Here is a 17,569-nt window from a genome sequence, read left to right as displayed (position 1 = left end):
CCCTTAATAAACCAAATGGAAAATAAAGAAAAATAAATAATTGGGGTATGACGTTTGACGTTTTATGCGTTTTATATATAATTGACCAGTCGCTTCGTAAACACAAGGCAGAGATTCAAAAAAAAAAAAAAAAAAAAAAAAAAAAACAGGGGCAAAAACGTCATATAAGAGTCATGGATCAAAATGGATCTAACCATTCTATCTATACTTGAATTATATGAATTATGAATTATATATTATATATTATGAATTATATATTATATAAAATGTTTTCCATACCAAGTCCATACCATTCCATACCAAGTCTGACAGTCTGCCGCCCAGTGCCGGGACTTCAGGGGAATTATATCTTACACATAGCTTACTTATATAACTTACACATTACGAGTATACATCCATTAAATATATATACAAAGGTGAAAGGTCTGCAGATATTCTACAGGTATATTTTAGTATATTTTATTTTTGTTACTGTTATAAGGTACGCGTAGGTTTTTTCTTCTTTGTTACAGCTTTTGTTTTGATCTACTTTACTTTTTTTATTTATTTGATCTATCTATGACGTATTCATAATAATCGCTGGGATGAATGGTTGAGTGTGAAGACGCTGACCCGGCTGCAGGTGTATGTGTGTGTGTGCACATGTTGATTCGTGTCCTCCCTCAGTAATGAGTCATCATATCTGATCAATAATCTATAGTGAAGGCAAATGAGACAGCTAATGACGCTGTGCGGTAGATGTGACTGTCTCACCATCTCTCTCTCTCTCTCTCTCTCTCTCTCTCTCTGAGTGTGTGTGTGTGTCTGTGTGTAAGTTCGTAATTCATGCACAAACGCAATTTGTACACAAAGCAGGGATTTAAAACGAGACTTTACGCACAAACGTCGGAATTTATGAGAGAAATTTCTCTGACTGTTTCTACTTCTGCAAGCGGCTCGTTGGTCTAGGGGTATGATTCTCGCTTTGGGTGCGAGAGGTCCCGGGTTCAAATCCCGGACGAGCCCGTTATTTGTTCTAACTGGTTACAATGAAACCCCTAATTATTACCTGCCAAATTACACTGTTTCCTCTGTCATCAGTGTTAATGAGTAATATTGCGATGCTTTGACTTGTAAATAGGGCCGTGTTTACTCAAAATGGGAAATTATCCTCTCTGTGTTACAGCTTCTGCACATACACGTCAAAAAAAAAATCCTGCTAATTGGTTAGAAAAAGTCAAATGAAATAAAGTAAAACATAGATAAATAGACAGATAGAACTTTAATCTAAGCATCCAGCAGCTCAGTGTAATGGATACACACAGCCCAAATGAGAAATTAGAAATGCACATCATGTTTGTAGCATATAGTAGACTAAAATAAGTATTTTACTCATTACTTTATAGCATGAAACAACGGCTTGTAGGCTACACGGCATATTATGAGCCCGAAGCAGGTGTTGATCCAATAATCCTGACATATTATCTTATGCAGTAGAAAAACACATTAAAAAAGTAAACCGCACAAAAACGAAATGCTTGACAATATTAAGTATCTGTTATTAAAGTGTCTGTTAGTGTAAGACATGGTTCACTGTGCAAAAAGTATGACAAACAGTAAAGATGTTGTAAAGTGATGAGTGACGATTATTATTACGGTAAAAGACTGCATGAGGACAGGACGTACACGCTGCAATTTTCATTGCGTTACTGGAGAAAAACTGAGATGCAGTACCTCTCGATCACCACTTGAGGGCGTGAGAGCCATTTTTTAAAAATGCTAGTAAGCGTCATGGCGTCGTACTTTTCCTAATTTAATGTTTTATTTAAATGCCTGCTCAGGGAAGTCAACAAGACACATAAAGTACCCGGCACATTAACTTTGGTGACAATTTTTATTGTAATAATTTTCTGAGGATTTTAATTCCTGGGGTCAAATTGCCCACAATTTATAAAAAAAAAAAATGTTAGTAATGTTTGAAAAGGAAAGAAAGAAAGGAAAATGTAGCAGGGAAATGAATGTACACGCTGTATATTTGCAGTTTTCATAGCGTTATTGGAGAAAAACGAGTTGCAGTACCTATCGACGATCACTTGAGGGCGAGAGAGCTATTTTTGTTTAACTGCCAGTAAGCGACATGGCGGGTTTAGGGCAAACGGTGACAGTGACGCTGAGCGTGGAGGGTCGACGTCAGCCGAACTGCCCCACATCATTCACACACACGCTGCTGGGGTTTGTTTGAATGGAAAGGACCGCTGCAAACACGGCTGGGAGTGACTTTGAAGGGACACAGACGCCGCTGCCCTCCGCATCTCCCACGTTTCTCTCCCGAAAGCGACATCTGTGGAGCGGAAGTGAGCGCCGAAAGGAGGGATAACGCGACTGGACCTAGTTTTCCTTTCCGACAGCATCACCGGGTAAGCTAAGGGGCTAACGCAACACCAGCTAGCGTCTGGAACTAGCTAAATCTGGCTAGTTAGACACGTATTCCCGTCGGCAGGCTGCTGGGGAAGATGGGGCTGCTGGGCTCCCAGCTCCCGGGTATCAAGGTTATCTGGATTTTTTTGGTCGATGGGTAGTGTTTCCTAATCTGGACCAGTGTGGCTGGCTGGTCGCTAAATCCCATCCATCACCTGCAGTTTGCCTTGCTTTGTGTGCGCGAGAGAGATAGATAGTGAGTGTGTATACGTGGTGTGTGTGTGTGTGTGTGTGTGTGTGTGTGTGTGTGTGTGTGTGTGTGTGTGTGTGTCATTAACAACCTGGGGCAGTGAGAAATGATCCAGTCATAGAGAGGAGATGGCATACCTTCGCAACGCTGCCTTCGTAACCTCAGTAAACTTGTTTTTTTTTTTTCTCCCCAAATTTTAAAGAACAGTAATCATCAAAAATACAGAGAATTACCTTTAGGAGAGCAGAAAAAAATGACCAGAAAATTTGATAGTAGATAATAATAAGAAGAAAAAGGAGGAGGAAGAAGGAGAAGACTAGGAGACTATAGAGCTTGATGAATTTAAACTAATAATAATGATAGTACAAGAAAATTACCATTCAGAGAGCAGATAAAACGACCAGAAAATTCGTTAAAAACAATGAAGGACAAGGAAGCTGTATAGCATGATGGAATTAAAATAATAATTTAAAAAAAAACGAGAAAATTGCCACTAAAAGAACAGAGAAAATACCTGAAAATTAGTAAATAATAATAATAAATAATGAGGACCAGGAAGCTGTATTGCATGATGAATTTAAAAGAAGAAGAATACTAAAAAAAAAAAAAAAAAAAAAAAAAAAAAAAATTACCCCTAAAAAGCAGGACAAAATGACCAAGAAATTATTTTTTTTTTAAAAAATGATAATAATTAATATGAATGATGATGATAATAATAATGACCACGCATCTATATTTACATTATTATAATTATATATGTAAGTATAAAATACAAGAAAACTAAAAATAATATTAAAACAAATGTTGAAGCCTTTCAAAATAAAACTCCACCTACAGGATCCTGGGGTTCAGAGATGAACTGTTGGGCTCAAGCAGTTGGATGAGTCAAACCGACTCGCGTCTAAACTTTATCATATCATGTTTCTTTGTGTTGTGGTGGATGCTGACGATGACGGCGATGATGATGATGATGATGATGATGATGGTAGACAATGAGTTGTAAGACCAGGCTGGTAGTTTTGGTAAACCGACATTATAACCACAGCCATTACTTTCTCAGCTAATGACAGCCTTGGCTGATGAGATCACCTGAGCACTAGGTGAGACTGTAATTATAAGCCTTGGAGGAGGGAAGTTGGGCTTATGTGCAGGTCACACCTCCTCCTCCTCCTTCAGTATAAAGTGGTTTGGGTTGAGGCAGGTCGTGGTGCAGCTTGAGGACGACAAACTGCAGTCTGCTTTGAGGACATGGCAGCGAAGAAACTGGCCAGCCATTAAGCGACCAGCCAAGGGCAAGTTCTGTTTTGTTTCTACATTGATGCTTTAAAGCAGATGTTGTATTTTTTCTGTACTGAGACATGAAAAGCAAAGATAAAAAAGGGACACAGAGGTGGCAAGAGAGTGGAGGAAAGCTTGATGCGAAGCCAGGAGAGGCAGATGTGGTTTCAGAGATTGGTGTATTTACCGCCACACCATCTTTGGAGGTTTTTTTCTGTTTTTCAGTTTGTGGCTGTAGTCCACTGTAGTTGAGTTCAGGTCGATTCCAAGACTGTTGAGTTTGAGTCAAGACCAAAACCAGAGTAAAATCAAGTGCTAGTCTTGACCAAGATTAAAATAGACTCGGGGTGGGGAAAATCGAATCATTTAGGTATCACAATTCTGTTTTTCTATCTTTATTTATTTATGACTGAATCGATATAAAGCCACTTAATTGTATCGAGGCCATTTTTTGAAACTTGACATCACTGTATAAAATGACCCATTGTGACCTTTAGGATGATCACAGCTTCATAAAACTTTACATCCCCAAACTAGAGGATAATTTAAAAAAAAAAAAAAGAAAAAATCACAATAAAATGCGATTTCATATCATAATACTTGTAGAATCACAACACTCAAGGATCACAATACATATCAAATCAGCGCCTAAGTATCATGATAGTATCGAATAGGGAGATATGCATATCGTCCCAGCCCTATAATAGACAGTTAGCAGTGTACATGTGGTTCGATCTAAAAATAATAAGTTTTTTTTTTTTTAAGGATGAACAGAGCTATGATGATGATGATGATGATCTATCTAGAGGAGCTCTAAACTCTTCACAGCCCAACTATACGTCGGATTTTTACTTATCGGTGCATTGTGGGCCTTCACGTAAAACACACAGCTGCAAAAATAGGTTGACCAGGTGGAGAGAAATGTAGCTTTTGAATATATTTATTTTGTTTTACGTGGGTGAGATGAAGTCAAGTCAGCTTCTAACACAAGCCGAGATGAAGCTGCGCTGGAAGACAGAGTGCGTGAGGCTGCGTTGGCACCCGACTGAAACAAGTCCAAGACACCAGGAAAGTGTTTGAGATTTGAATCTTGAAAAGAAATGAGCGGTTGTTCCCAGTCTGATCCACAGTCTGATGGTACACATAACAGTGGTGGCCATAGAGGGCCCCGTAATGTCGTGTAAAGCGGGGTTGAAATTGTTGCATGGCTGATGTGTTACCATGGCAACGAGCCAATGGTGTCCTATGGATGAACAGTGTAACTCGCATGTGTGTCATGCTCTGCCTCTGTCTGCAGTAGAGCTGAATGATAAAGTTTGGGGGGAATGACATGCTGAATTGCCAGTCTATCCGTCTTTTGTATCTTTAGTTCCCTGACTGAATAATTCCCCTGACTGTTAACATTTCCAAAAGTCTGTGGAGGCCACGTTCGCCGTGCCAGAGGAAATTTCCATGACACACGAGGAAGAGTCGTTTCTGTCCTTGGGTTAGCGAGGTAACTCCAGGTTTAACCCTGAGTTTCCCATGTCATGACCGTGGCTCGCTTCATAGCCGGGTTGATCACCATGGAAACCGTGGCAAAGCTGCACAGCCGACCTGCTCTGGAGCTGCTTATGGCCGGGTGGCTGTCAGCTCCATATAAAAAAACAAAAAACAAAAAAAAAAAACAGCCAGCTCTCTAGAAAAATTGCATCTTTTTTTTCTTGCAAACATCCTGTTTAGGAACCCTAATATGAATGTTTTTTTTTTTTTTTTATTGAGTGAATTATGTCATGGAAGGGTGATATTATTGAACTGACAGATTGTTAAAAGGTCTCTTAACTTGGTAATGATGTTAAAAAAAACAGCAGATTTACTTTACTTTCATGGCCATTTATTATATCACAGGAAATATATTCACGGCTTCAGTATCACAGCACTGTTTTGTACCAGTGCAAGTATGAATAAGGGGTGTAATGAATCATTAATATCAATCAGGATGGAGATATCGATTAAATAATCAGTGATCCAGAATCATGTTTAAGATAACATTATGCTGTTATTGTGACGGTCCCATGCCACACGTGTGTGATCATATCCTTCCACGTTTCTTTCCTTCAAAACGTGTGAGCACCTGTCAAGAAAAAAAAAGAAGAGGAAATTAACTCCCCTTTCGGAAAACAGTCAGCAGTTTGGAAACATTTCAGATTTCAGAAACAAGACGGATCAACAGACAAAAGACATACCATCTGCAAACATCATCATCATTACGCCACAAAATCCTCTTATTGTGTTGCATTGTAAATCCAAGGTGGTGACGCATAGATGTGCACTGTTTATGTGATGATTATGTCTAGAGTGCCAAATCATATTTTAGTTTCTTTTTGTGAGTTAATAGGAATGTAACTGATTGTGTGAAATGGACGGATGATATCATCTCATATGGATTGTAGGCCCCTGACCTGAATCTAATAGTAATTGTATCGTGGCAGGCTTTGTGATATCAGCAAATATGTTGTTGTCAAAAATAATCAATATAATTATGGTATCGTGAATGAAACTTGAGATTTACACCCCTTCTGTGAACCTTGCCTTAGTGAAAGGGCAGCTATAAGCCTTCCCGTTTAATGTATTTATACTATCTGAGTTTTTCCTGCTCTATTTTCCTAACCTTGGCCTGAGTATTTTGGCTTTGTATTGCTGTGTTGTCTGTATGCCAGTGTGATCTAGTTAAGAGAAGAACCTGAATGTCAGGAACCCATTTTTCCCCATACTTTCCACTTTGATAGTCTATAGCACATGCTTATATAACTCGGTATCTACACTCTGCCACTTTGGATCCTCTGTCGTTTTCCTCTATTTTTTTTTTTTTAATTGCTTGTTTTCACATTCTAGTAGTCAGCTTGTACTCTATTACCCACTCCTTGCCGAATCCTGTTAACTCCGCGGCTGTGATGACCTAATTTCCCCAAGGGGATAAATAGTTTCATTTTGTCTTAAATCAGCTGCTCTGGATCTGCACTTGTTGCAACTGTGTTTTTGTTACAAGCCCCGCCCCTTTTATGTGCAGGCTCTCATAGCTGGATCGGAAAGTCCTGGGTTAGCTAAGAGGGGTTTTATAACCAGCTTCATGAGCCGGGGCAACCACTGATCTTGATTTTTGCAAAACCAGCCATCACAGAGACAGCCTGACTGTGCTGAACCAGGTAGGTGTTGGCATGATTTGGGGGGGATTTGCATTTGTCCTTACAGTTGAAAGCCAGACATTAGCCAGACTCGCTGAAAGCTGATTTCAGAGGCAACAAATATAAACAAGTTTCCATCAGCAATGTCATCAGTCACATCTTTTAACTTGAATAGCCTGTTGGTCATTTTATAGGACAGCCGTGTGCGGAGCAAGACTTTTCCATGCTGACACAGGGACAAACTCACTGCGACTTTACCTCGCTGTTAAATCATGCAGCGGCATAAATATTTACTAATTTTCTGTGGAAGCCATGTGGGTCTTTCGTAACTCGGCGATCAAAGTCAAATTGTAGTCTCACAGTGCACTTTGGTTACATAATCTTTAATAAAAATCAAAGCAGTAAACTGACCTTCCTGCATGATATCCTATCACTTGAGGTTATCACTCCTCACGTGTCAGTTCACTTTCTGTCAGATGAGGTGTACTAGTTAGGAGGAGTCTTGTGGAAAAATGCTGGACTCTGCTCCAGTTGTGATGTTTCTTCACTCAGTCAGCTTATAAAGGTGATGATGGCAGTGGAAAGTTTCTCAGGGGGCTGTGTTTTTAAATGTGCAGGATCTGTGTGTGTGTGTGTGTGTGTGTGTACCAGGTATTACAAATGTTCTTGGGATGTCAATCTGTTTACATAGTCATGTTTACATAGTCATGTTGTGAAAATCATTCATGTTAGGGTGAAGCTAACTTTAGTGTTAGGTTAGGATTAGGGTTAAGATTAGGATAAGAATTCAATGTAATGTCCTCTGGTAATATGTGTGTGGGTGTGTGCCCCTTCTGGAACAAAATATATATTTTTTAAAATTTGGTATACATAAAACTGTCTTTTAATGGAGAGAGAGTGTCGCGCGATTAAACTTTTAATGTTTTTTTCCACTACATTTTAGGCAGTGCTTCTCAGCTTGTGCTGCCTCAGGGTCCATACTCATCCTTAGTCATTCGGTCACGCTCCACACATGGGCCTATTTAATTTTGCAAAATGAAAAGTGCAGCAATACACTGTGTAACAGGATGTAGTACACTGTTAACACTCTAAAACCTAAATGAAATTTCTTTTATTTTTCCAGAAATGTTTAAAAAAAAAAAAATAGCTGCATGTCCAATGAAGATCACCTGTTTTCTAGTTATTTGTTTTCCTAGAAGTATCTTTCCTGGCTGTAACAGAAAAAGAAAGCTCCTCTCCTGACTCCATATATGTGCGTTTGTTGCTTGCTGCTCCATCTGTATTTTTGTTTCTGTCCTGCCTTCTCTTTCACTTCTTTATCTTGGTGGAGGTTTTTTTTTTTTTGTCAAACCGGAGACGCTGCCGGCCTCTGATCCCAAAGGCACGTGGCCAATCCCATTCTGCCGATCCACCATCCCTCCACATTATGACTAAACATTTTAAGACCTTTCTCATCCTGCCTCTGTCTATTCTCTTCTGCTGCCGAGCCCCTAGAGAGGCTGATGTTTTAGCACGGCAGAAAACTCCACCAGCATAGTGAAGATGGGCTAATGTTGGTGCTGCAGACAACCTGCCGCCTGGTGCCAGACAGCCAATCACGCTGTTTCTATCATTTCTTATCTCCGAACCACAAGTAGGCCTTGGACTAAACACCCAAACACACACACACACACACACACACACACACACACAGGCACGGTGAGCCTGCTGAGTCTATCTTATCATAGTGTGCAGTGACACCAGTCTGACCTGACAGGCTGACATTCATTTTGGAAGTGGCTCCAGCCAATTATTTTCCTCTGACTCACTCCCTGTGCAACTCTGGGAAATCTGGAATGGTCTGAAAAAATCAATTTGCCAATATCCGAGTTCCCACATTGTTGGGAAAGTTTGGAAATTACGCTGGTTTGGAAATCAATCAATCAGTCAATCAGAATTTATTTGTATAGCACTTTTCATAGGCACACACACACACACACACACACACACACACACACACACACACACAGGAACCTCCCTCCCCCTCATCCAATCACACACACCAAAGCAATCAGTAAAAGTAGGAACAGGAACTGGATATGAGGAAACGCAGAAAGGCATGGAAAAATATAGTTGTACTCTCGTGATGTACACAACATTTTCTTTGAACACTTTGTTTACATACATGGATTACAGATTTTTCCTATCATCTCACAAATTCTGACATTTGTCACTGTGGATGATAATCTTGAGCTCCAAAGTGATAGAGAGCAGAAGTGGGAATCAGCATTTTTTTGGAGCTTTTAACGTTTACTGCATGTCTAAAGATCGAAACCCGCCAGGAGAATAAAAACTTGGTGGTGTTTTTTCCCAAGTGAATCTGAAGAGTAAAACCCAAATTCTTTTCATTTCTTTCAGTCTTTTAATTCCTGTGATTATGTGGTGCTTGGCTCTCACAATGCTTTGCCAGAGACCCGGATGTAAATGTTTGTTTGAGAAGGCAACACCGCCATCTGTTGCAACATTTTTTCACCGCCAATTAAATAAAAAATATGTCCAAAATAAGGACAAAGTATTGATCCAGGCTCGACATGGTGATGTAACAATCGTTAAACAGCAAAATATCGCCCAACACCAACATCTTCAAATTAAAATAAACAAAAAAAGTCCTCAGAAAGTAAGGAGTTTTGAAATAGGAATAGCGTAGAAACTCTGCTGGCTTCATTTGACTGTGGCTTTACTGACATTCTGCTCACCAAATTTAAATACCAAAAAAAAAAAAAATGTATCTGCAGCTCCTTCAGTGTTTATTGTAGCCCAGCTGCTGAGAGTCGTGTCCTCTCCCCAGCAAAAACAGTTCTTATTTAGGAGCATGAGTGCATGTGTATATTTAGTAACCATGCCAAGTCCCAGTTATTGTCATAGCCAAGGCAACAAGGTCAGAGTACCAATTAAACAGCGATTCTTCTTCACAAGTCGTCGTGTCACATGCCAGCCCCCGAGAATTGGGCTGCTAGCATGTCAGCTCTAATTAGGTGAGACCTTTAATACACTCACTGTACACACTCCCTCGCCCCTTAAAGCAGAGTGGACCGTCCACAGCTTTATTTCCCTCTGACGAGTGATGGGGCTTCAACCTGGACCAGAGGGTGCACATCTGATTCCAGGGGTGATACATGATATGTTGTGATAACGATTAACAGGCGAGACCGTTTTCATGTTATAGCTCGTGCTACAGGTATAATTTATACTTGTGTTTCTCAAAATTAGGCCCACATTTCCCATAAACTCCATAAACTTGTTCCCTGTTGCCAATTTATCATTGTCCCTCTTGTCCTCATTCTTTTTCAGCTACAAGTTTTCTCCGTAGCTTTACTGAATGATAAACATGGAAGGGATTTTTTGTTTTCTTTCCATTTTCCTTTTCACTCGTCTCACCGCCTGTTGTTATTATTATAAGAAGCAGTATATTTTAGCTCTGTTTGAGTCGGAAGAACAGCGCTCTCTTCCTGTTTTGTGCCATAAAGCAATTCAGCGGATTGTGTGCAAAATCCAAACCGGTCGTACACTCCACAATGCAAATGCTCTTTCACACTCGCAGTTTCAACCTGGTGTGATACCTGGGTAAACGCACAAGTGGTTTCACATTCATTTTCACCGTCAGGAGAGGCGATTTTCTCCAAGTTGAAAAGTGTGGTGTAAAGACAACAGGGTTGGGCTTGGTCTGTGTTGGTGGCATTAAGACGAGCAGCTGATGTTAATATGATGACAAAAAAACTGGCATTATTCTGGATAACCATATTAGCTAGCTAGTAAAATAGTTAAAATGTCAAGAGCAAGTTGGTCTGACTGAAATTGGCCAACTGATAAACATCTGGGCAATTCAAGATATTCAAGGACAGGCTTCTCACCACTACGATATACTAATGTTGGGCAATATATCAATAACACATTAATATCATGGTATCCTGAATTTTAGATATCATAATATCTTTTGGTATAAGTGTGGTCTTTTCCTGGTTTTAAAAGCTGAATTGCAGTCAAGTAATGTAATTTTGCGAACATACTAGACTCTTCTAGCTGTTCTAATATTTGCCTTTATCCACTTAAGTTATTATATAGGCATTACTAATTAGTTATCAAAAATCCCACTGTGTAAATATTTTGTTGAAGCACAAATAGTAATCCCTACAATATAGTGATATTTGATTTTGACTATATCCCCCAGCCGTATGATACACCGGGTCACCATGGTTACACTGCTCTTATTAACCTAGATATTATATTTGAGAAATTGTTTAAAATTGCATGTGGCCTCCACCCAGGTTAAAAATAGTAAGTGTGGAGGCACCCTCTCTGAACCTGGGACAAGATGTGTGATTGTGAAAGTCCCCTATAATACATTATAGAGGCTTCCATTCCTCTTTGGAGTGGGCTCATTTGTTTACAGTTATTACAGTAAAATGAATCAAAATGAATATATGGTAGAGATTTATTGGTGTGAAAACGCGACACATGGTGTGTTTAACCTGTTTTACTCTCCGTGGGTGTAGCTGCGTTTTTACATGCAAATTGTCTGCCATGTGAGTGTAAACAAATGCACTGTTGTAACAGGGCAAGGCCACCTTCAAGCCTCATCCACGTACGGCTGCCACCTGCCACTCCCATGCTTTGCCCCTCACACCTAGCCTCTCTGCTCTGAAATATTCATGTGGAGGAGGAGGGAGCTCACTTTACCTCTGGCTCCTGGCCCGAGTGTGAAAGGGAGAAGAGGGAAGGCATGTCGTCATTTTGTCTATCCTCTGTGCAGCCTCTCTGTCCGGCTGACTCATGCTTTATTTTATAGTTTAGGCATTTAGCTGAAGCTCTTGAAGCTCTTGTTCACCTGTTTGTTTAGATAAGGCTTCAGTTCTTACTAATAGCAGCCAATAGTGAAGAGGGCAAGGGTCAGCACGTGCAGCACCTGGAGTTAATAAGAGAGATATGCTGGGGAGGGAAATAAAAAGCTGAAGAGTCCTAGAGGAGGTTTTGTTTGTATGTCTGTTTTCCTAATTTTCCCCCGTTTTTTTTGTTTTTTTTTAATACCTACGTCAGCTTAAGCGTCACATTACAGTTAAAGGATGAGCAATATTGGAGAGAGAGGGTGTGATTTGGTATGGAGAGAGTGACGTGACAACTGTTTTCTCTCAGTACAGAGAGACTTGTAGAGAGAGGGAGAGAAAAGAGGAAAATGTCTGCGACTGAGTGCAGTTGAGGTGTAGCAAAAAAAAAAAAAAGCATAGACAGACTGACCTTTTATGAAACCTTTATTTATCTATGGAAAATTGATGTTAAAAAAAAAAACAAAAACTCTGCTTGCTCTTTTTGCAGCACCACCCTGTTTCACATTTTCACACATGCAAGCTGCCCAGCAAAGACAGTCTCCTACTGTTGGCCACTGAGTAGCTCAGGGTTCAGTACCTTGCTCAAGGGCACATATTAACCCTTTGAAACCTGAACAAATCCATTTGATTTCTTTCAAAAACATCATGTATTTAAAATTAAGTTGCTACAGAATTACTTAAAAATGAATTTCAAATTATTACAAAAAAGATCCGAAAATTTGCAAAAATATTAGGCTACAAGATAATTGCCAGAAAGTTACCATAAAATTTGTAAAAATTGTATATTATTATTATTGTTATTTTTATTGTTGTTGTTCTTATAGTAACGATAATAATAATATAGTAAAATAAATAAAATAAAAAAAAATCACCACAAAATTAGCAAAAAACATAAAGTCAAAGAAAATAAAAAGAAAAGTGTAAATAAGTAAATAAAAAGAAATACAGTGGTCCCTCATTAATCGCGGGAGTTATGTTCTAAAAATAACCCGCAATAGGCGAAATCCGTGAAGTAGTCAGCTTTATTTTTTACAATTATTATAGATGTTTTAAGGCTGTAAAAGGTGAAAGGTGAACCGTGTTATAGCGAGGGACAACTGTAAAGTGAATTTTGTTCAGAGAGTTAAAATCGATCTTTCAAAATAAAAGGCCGCTGATGGGCTCCTGGGCCTCAGAGAGTTATTAACAGTAGCTGCTGAGGAGAAGAACACAGTTTCTTTTTAACTTTGACTGTCCAAATTTCCACAGCTGGTCGGCGTATCCGAACCAGGTTTCTTCTTGTCACAAGACTGCGCTTCTCGCCTCTGGGCTACTGACGTTTCGTCATAACGGGACATTGTGCTGTGCTCCTCTGCAGCATCTGGATCAGATATTTGTGGTTGCATATCCCTCGCTGATTTAACCGTCGGTGAGCTAAATAGCCCTCACTGTACATGGCAGAACAGGAATCAACAAGGAACGCTCACATTGGTTTGGGGAATGAGCAGCGTGGGTTTGGCACGGTGCTTGACTTTGTGGTTTTGAAGAGTGCAAGCCTGGAATCTCAAGAAGGCCGGCTGCTGTAAGCCTGTCGCTGCCATTTTGGTCAGACTGCCTTTTTTTTTTTCTTCTTCTTCACTGCTTCCTTTCTTGTTAGTCTGTTCCTTTCTTCCTCACCGGTGGGTTATAACCTCTGTTTATCTGTCTGTCTCTCTCCTCCACAGTCCGCTGCTCTCCTGAGGACACTGCTGCTCCCTTCATGCATTTTTCCATCTCCACTCACCAGTCCCCAGGCTCCTTCCTCACGACCAGGTGAACTGTAGGCATCACTCAGCGCACCCAGAGCCCCAGGGCAGCCGCACTGACTCAGATACAAGAGCAATCACCAGAACCACAGCGGGAAAAGGTGAGGGTCTCTCCCACGAATGAATGAGGCTGCTTATCCGGGCCCCGTCGATCACACTGATTTTCAGTAGACCTGCAGGGCTGCCGCTGACGGGAGGCCGTATGGACATGAATCGGTGCTTTGTGTGTCTGAGCAGTGGAGTGGAAGAGTAGACTTTCTCCTAAATGTGGTGCTGTGTATGTAAATGCGCCTCTGTTTTGTGTGGTGGCATTGTGCCGCAATAGTGTGTGATTGGTGGTTGTGTTTTGCTGGTTTCCTGTCCCCACCCTTTGTGCATTGTGCTTTAGGTTTGTAACACTGGAGCTTTCGATCAACTTCAAGTGTTTGTATTTCATTTGTCACTGCCATTATCCTGCTGAATGTTCACATACTTAAAACTGCACAAGCCACTGTGGTTTTGTTTATTTTTAAAGCAGTTTTTAATGATTGTTTTCTTCTTAGAACTCAAATATTTTCCAACAATATCCAAATGATCAACAAGAGTTTTGATGTCTGAGTAAAGCTGCCATCTGTTCCATATTAATCAAATCCAGCTAGTCCTCCGACCAGTTTCTAATTGACTAACATCTGGAATTTTGTACCTTCCAGTTCAGAAGAGTTGATTGTTTTGCATTCTTGCAAAGTGTTTTTGTAAAGATACTCCCAGCTAATCAAGCTAACTCACAAAATGTGTCTGCAGTTGAGAAGAAAGTCCCATCCCCACTACTTGATACACTGCAAATCAATCTGTTATCGTCACTTATCCACCCACAGGAAGTGGCAAAACGAAACTTTAGAGTTAAATCCAAACCTCTCCGAAACAGCCGTGAGCAAAATCTCCATACTCACCAACATTAGATCTGTTGGCTCTGTTGTCCCTTTGGTAAAAAACATCACAGATTGGCCTTTTTGGTAAATATTGGGCATGCTGTGTCCAGTTAAATAACATCACCATACAGGATTTATGGGTGTTGAAGTTCAAATACTTAGGTTTATGTGTTGCTGCTATTTGGAGCCACCAGTTTAATTATTATTATTTCTTTCTCCATCTCTGTCAACCTTCCACCCGTCGCCACATCTTTGCCCTCTAGCCAGCGGAGGAGCCATGTTTAGTCGGTCCCATCAAGGCCTCACCACCACCGTCACCCTCGTCCAGCTCAGCATGCTTGCTGTGCTGCTGTGTCCGCTGGGCAGGGCGCTGGCTCAGGAGGAGAGCCAGACTCAGTCCCCTGCCCGGGTCCTCCAAGACCTGCTGGCCCGTTACGGGGACAACGACACCATCACCGTGCCCCAGCTCCGCTCGCTGCTGGCCCGCCTCAGCCAGGGCCAGGGGGACAGCGGCGGCAGCAACGGGACTGGGATCACTGAGAGACCTCCAACCACTCCGCCCAAAACCAACAGCTCCAAGGTGAGAAAACAGTGTTCACATACCATGGACTCACAGTTCAAACAGCTTGGCTGATGGGTTTCTCTGTTATGACTGACTGTGAGCGATGCGAGAGTCTCCAGTTACGTCTGTATCGTGTTTATTCATACAAGTCGTGTTGTTTCCGTAACTGGGTGCAATTCTCAAGTGTGAATTAGATAGCGTTAATCCAGTAAAAACTGGAAAAAAAAGCGAAATGACTTCACGATAAGCTCCAACCTGCAACTACTCTCTGATCTTTGTTTTTGGTGTTTATTCCTGGAGTCTTTCCAAAGGCAAACAAACTGGGAAGCCTTAAATGAATGTAATCCACGTTGTGTCCAAGTTACCAAAATGATGAGGAATGACTCGTGTTACGACATTCATGCTTTTTGTTATGCATTTCTCTAATTTAGTTTCACTGTCTCTCTCTACACCTGCAGTAGTAATGCAGGATTATAGATAAATTCATAACACTGATCACGGTACTTTTTCTTTTTTTTGCCACTCATTATATACCCACTGTTAAATATGATATCAATACCACTTTGTATGAGATAGTATGTTAAGGGAACACCGTTGTCCACACAAGTTAATAGTACACCGAAACAGACGGTGGTTCACAAATGGAGCACAAATGATATCAAGACTAAATAGTGTGACTAAATGTTATGTGCCTTCCGTCTGTTGTTTTTATTTCCTGATCTCCGGTACCAAGTGAGCTGCTCCTATCACGAGAGGAGGTGGCACAAAGTAGGCCTGCCTGGATAGCTGAAATATTCTGCATATTTCCCATGCTTTGTGCCACATATGATTGACTCAGTTACTCGCTGATCTGCTTTGATGGGATTTACCCCGAGTGCCGGTGGCAAAGTCGTGGACTAGCAAGAAAAAATCATATTGAACAAGGGGTTAAGGTCACATGTAGTTCAGCTGTAGGATTAGGTAACTTAGATAATGTCTTTCTTTCTGGTCATTTGTCAAGCAAGAGAACAGGAATTCAATCGAGGCCTCATGGCGATTTCTGTCACTGTTCTGTCTTATATAGATGCAGCGACCCTCAATGCCAAATCACCTACATAGCTTTAAATACATTTTGGACTCTTCTATCACTGGAGATTAAATATTCTTGGCTGCCAAAAGTCATTTAAATTCCATTGTCAACCTCTTCCTTGTTTTTGAATAACAAAATGTATTTTGTTGTGTCTTGGGTAAAGACACATTATATTTCAACGAGGAAATGGAGACATCACATAGATTGTAATAATGAATATATTTCCTGCACTGATGATCGCTTTGTTAACATCTGGCAAAGCACGCACTTTGATTGCGCATTGAGTCATTATCAACACCCATACTTATGTTTTATCTGTGACATTCAGTCTGGAAAAAAAACTTTTCTTTTCAGCAGCAGATGAAATGTTAATGAAATGCCAGCTGGGCTCTTGAGTCTCAGTGCAGAAATATGCATCACGAGCACAGTGGCTCTTGTCTTTTCAATGTGACTTTTGGGATCTGATTCTGAAGGTAGGGTTTCATGCAGTTACAGTTGGCATCACTGTACGTCCACTCTTGGCCTGACATTGGCTGTCAGGCACCTGCTGTGGTTTATTTATCTGATTCTGTGTCCGCTGTAAGGCTAGAGGGATATTTCAGTTTGCTGATACTGGCCGGGCCAATATTGGCCTTTTGTTCAGTATCTGACAATGTCCACTCATGTCCTCCAGGTTTGTCCAGGCTGTCAAAGCTTCAATGAAATTATATTTTCTTTGCACATTCAAGTATTCATTTAATTGGCCAGTAATGTTTTTGTGTTAAATTCTTATTTAAAGGCAGTAAAGTATTCCAAAGTTCCCCTACCATTGAAGCGGTGCCATGGGTTATCCTTCCATAAAGAGCTGCTAAACAGAAATTAATTAGTCTGTGTTTTAAGTCACAGTTTTGCTGTCCCATCATGGTCTAAATACTTTTCCACCTCACCAAGAATAAAACACTGTATACTCAAACCTTTTTGGGTGCACGAAAATTCAGAATACTAAATTCTGACACAAAATATTGACTATCAGTACTATATACACTCAGTGGCCACTTTATTAGGTCCACCTGCACAATCTAATCCAATCCAATCCAATCCAACTGTTCTGCCATAAAGTTGACTTTTCTGCTGCCTATAATGCTCAGGTTTTCTTCTGGTCACAGTAATAGAGGTGTTCATTCACTTCTATGTGTGGCATTGAGCTCATAGTTAGTGCTGCTGTTGGACTGGACTGCATTTTATTGAGAGGTGTTTCTGATATTCTGTCCCCCTCATTGTATATATATGGGGAGGACAAAAAATTAGAAACACCT

General features: G+C 40.5%; 1 protein-coding gene and 1 non-coding gene across 5 annotated transcripts in view; both read left to right on the top strand.

Annotated features, from left to right (window-relative positions):
- The first annotated feature begins 933 nt into the window (after positions 1-933).
- On the top strand, positions 934-1,005 carry trnap-ugg (transfer RNA proline (anticodon UGG)). Its single transcript has one exon. It is a non-coding gene; the product is annotated as a tRNA-Pro (tRNA).
- Positions 1,006-2,175: 1,170 nt separating this feature from the next.
- Positions 2,176-17,569, top strand: part of slc39a14 (solute carrier family 39 member 14) — a 33,082-nt gene continuing 17,688 nt past the window's right edge. The window contains exons 1-3 of one of the 4 annotated variants that reach the window (XM_030060359.1): positions 2,176-2,396; positions 13,655-13,836; positions 14,907-15,223. In XM_030060359.1, the coding sequence (XP_029916219.1) occupies positions 14,921-15,223 (303 nt within the window). In that variant the 5' untranslated portion in view covers positions 2,176-2,396; positions 13,655-13,836; positions 14,907-14,920. Of the gene's footprint in view, positions 2,397-6,764; positions 7,111-13,654; positions 13,837-14,906; positions 15,224-17,569 lie in introns of those variants that run through there. The other 3 variants (XM_030060357.1, XM_030060358.1, XM_030060360.1) reach the window with 3 other exon arrangements.

This window comes from Myripristis murdjan, chromosome 9, assembly GCF_902150065.1.
Source record: "Myripristis murdjan chromosome 9, fMyrMur1.1, whole genome shotgun sequence".
NCBI classification, from domain to species: domain Eukaryota; kingdom Metazoa; phylum Chordata; class Actinopteri; order Holocentriformes; family Holocentridae; genus Myripristis; species Myripristis murdjan.
Note: the sequence above shows the minus strand (reverse complement) of the source record. Positions and strands in the feature narration are given on the sequence as shown.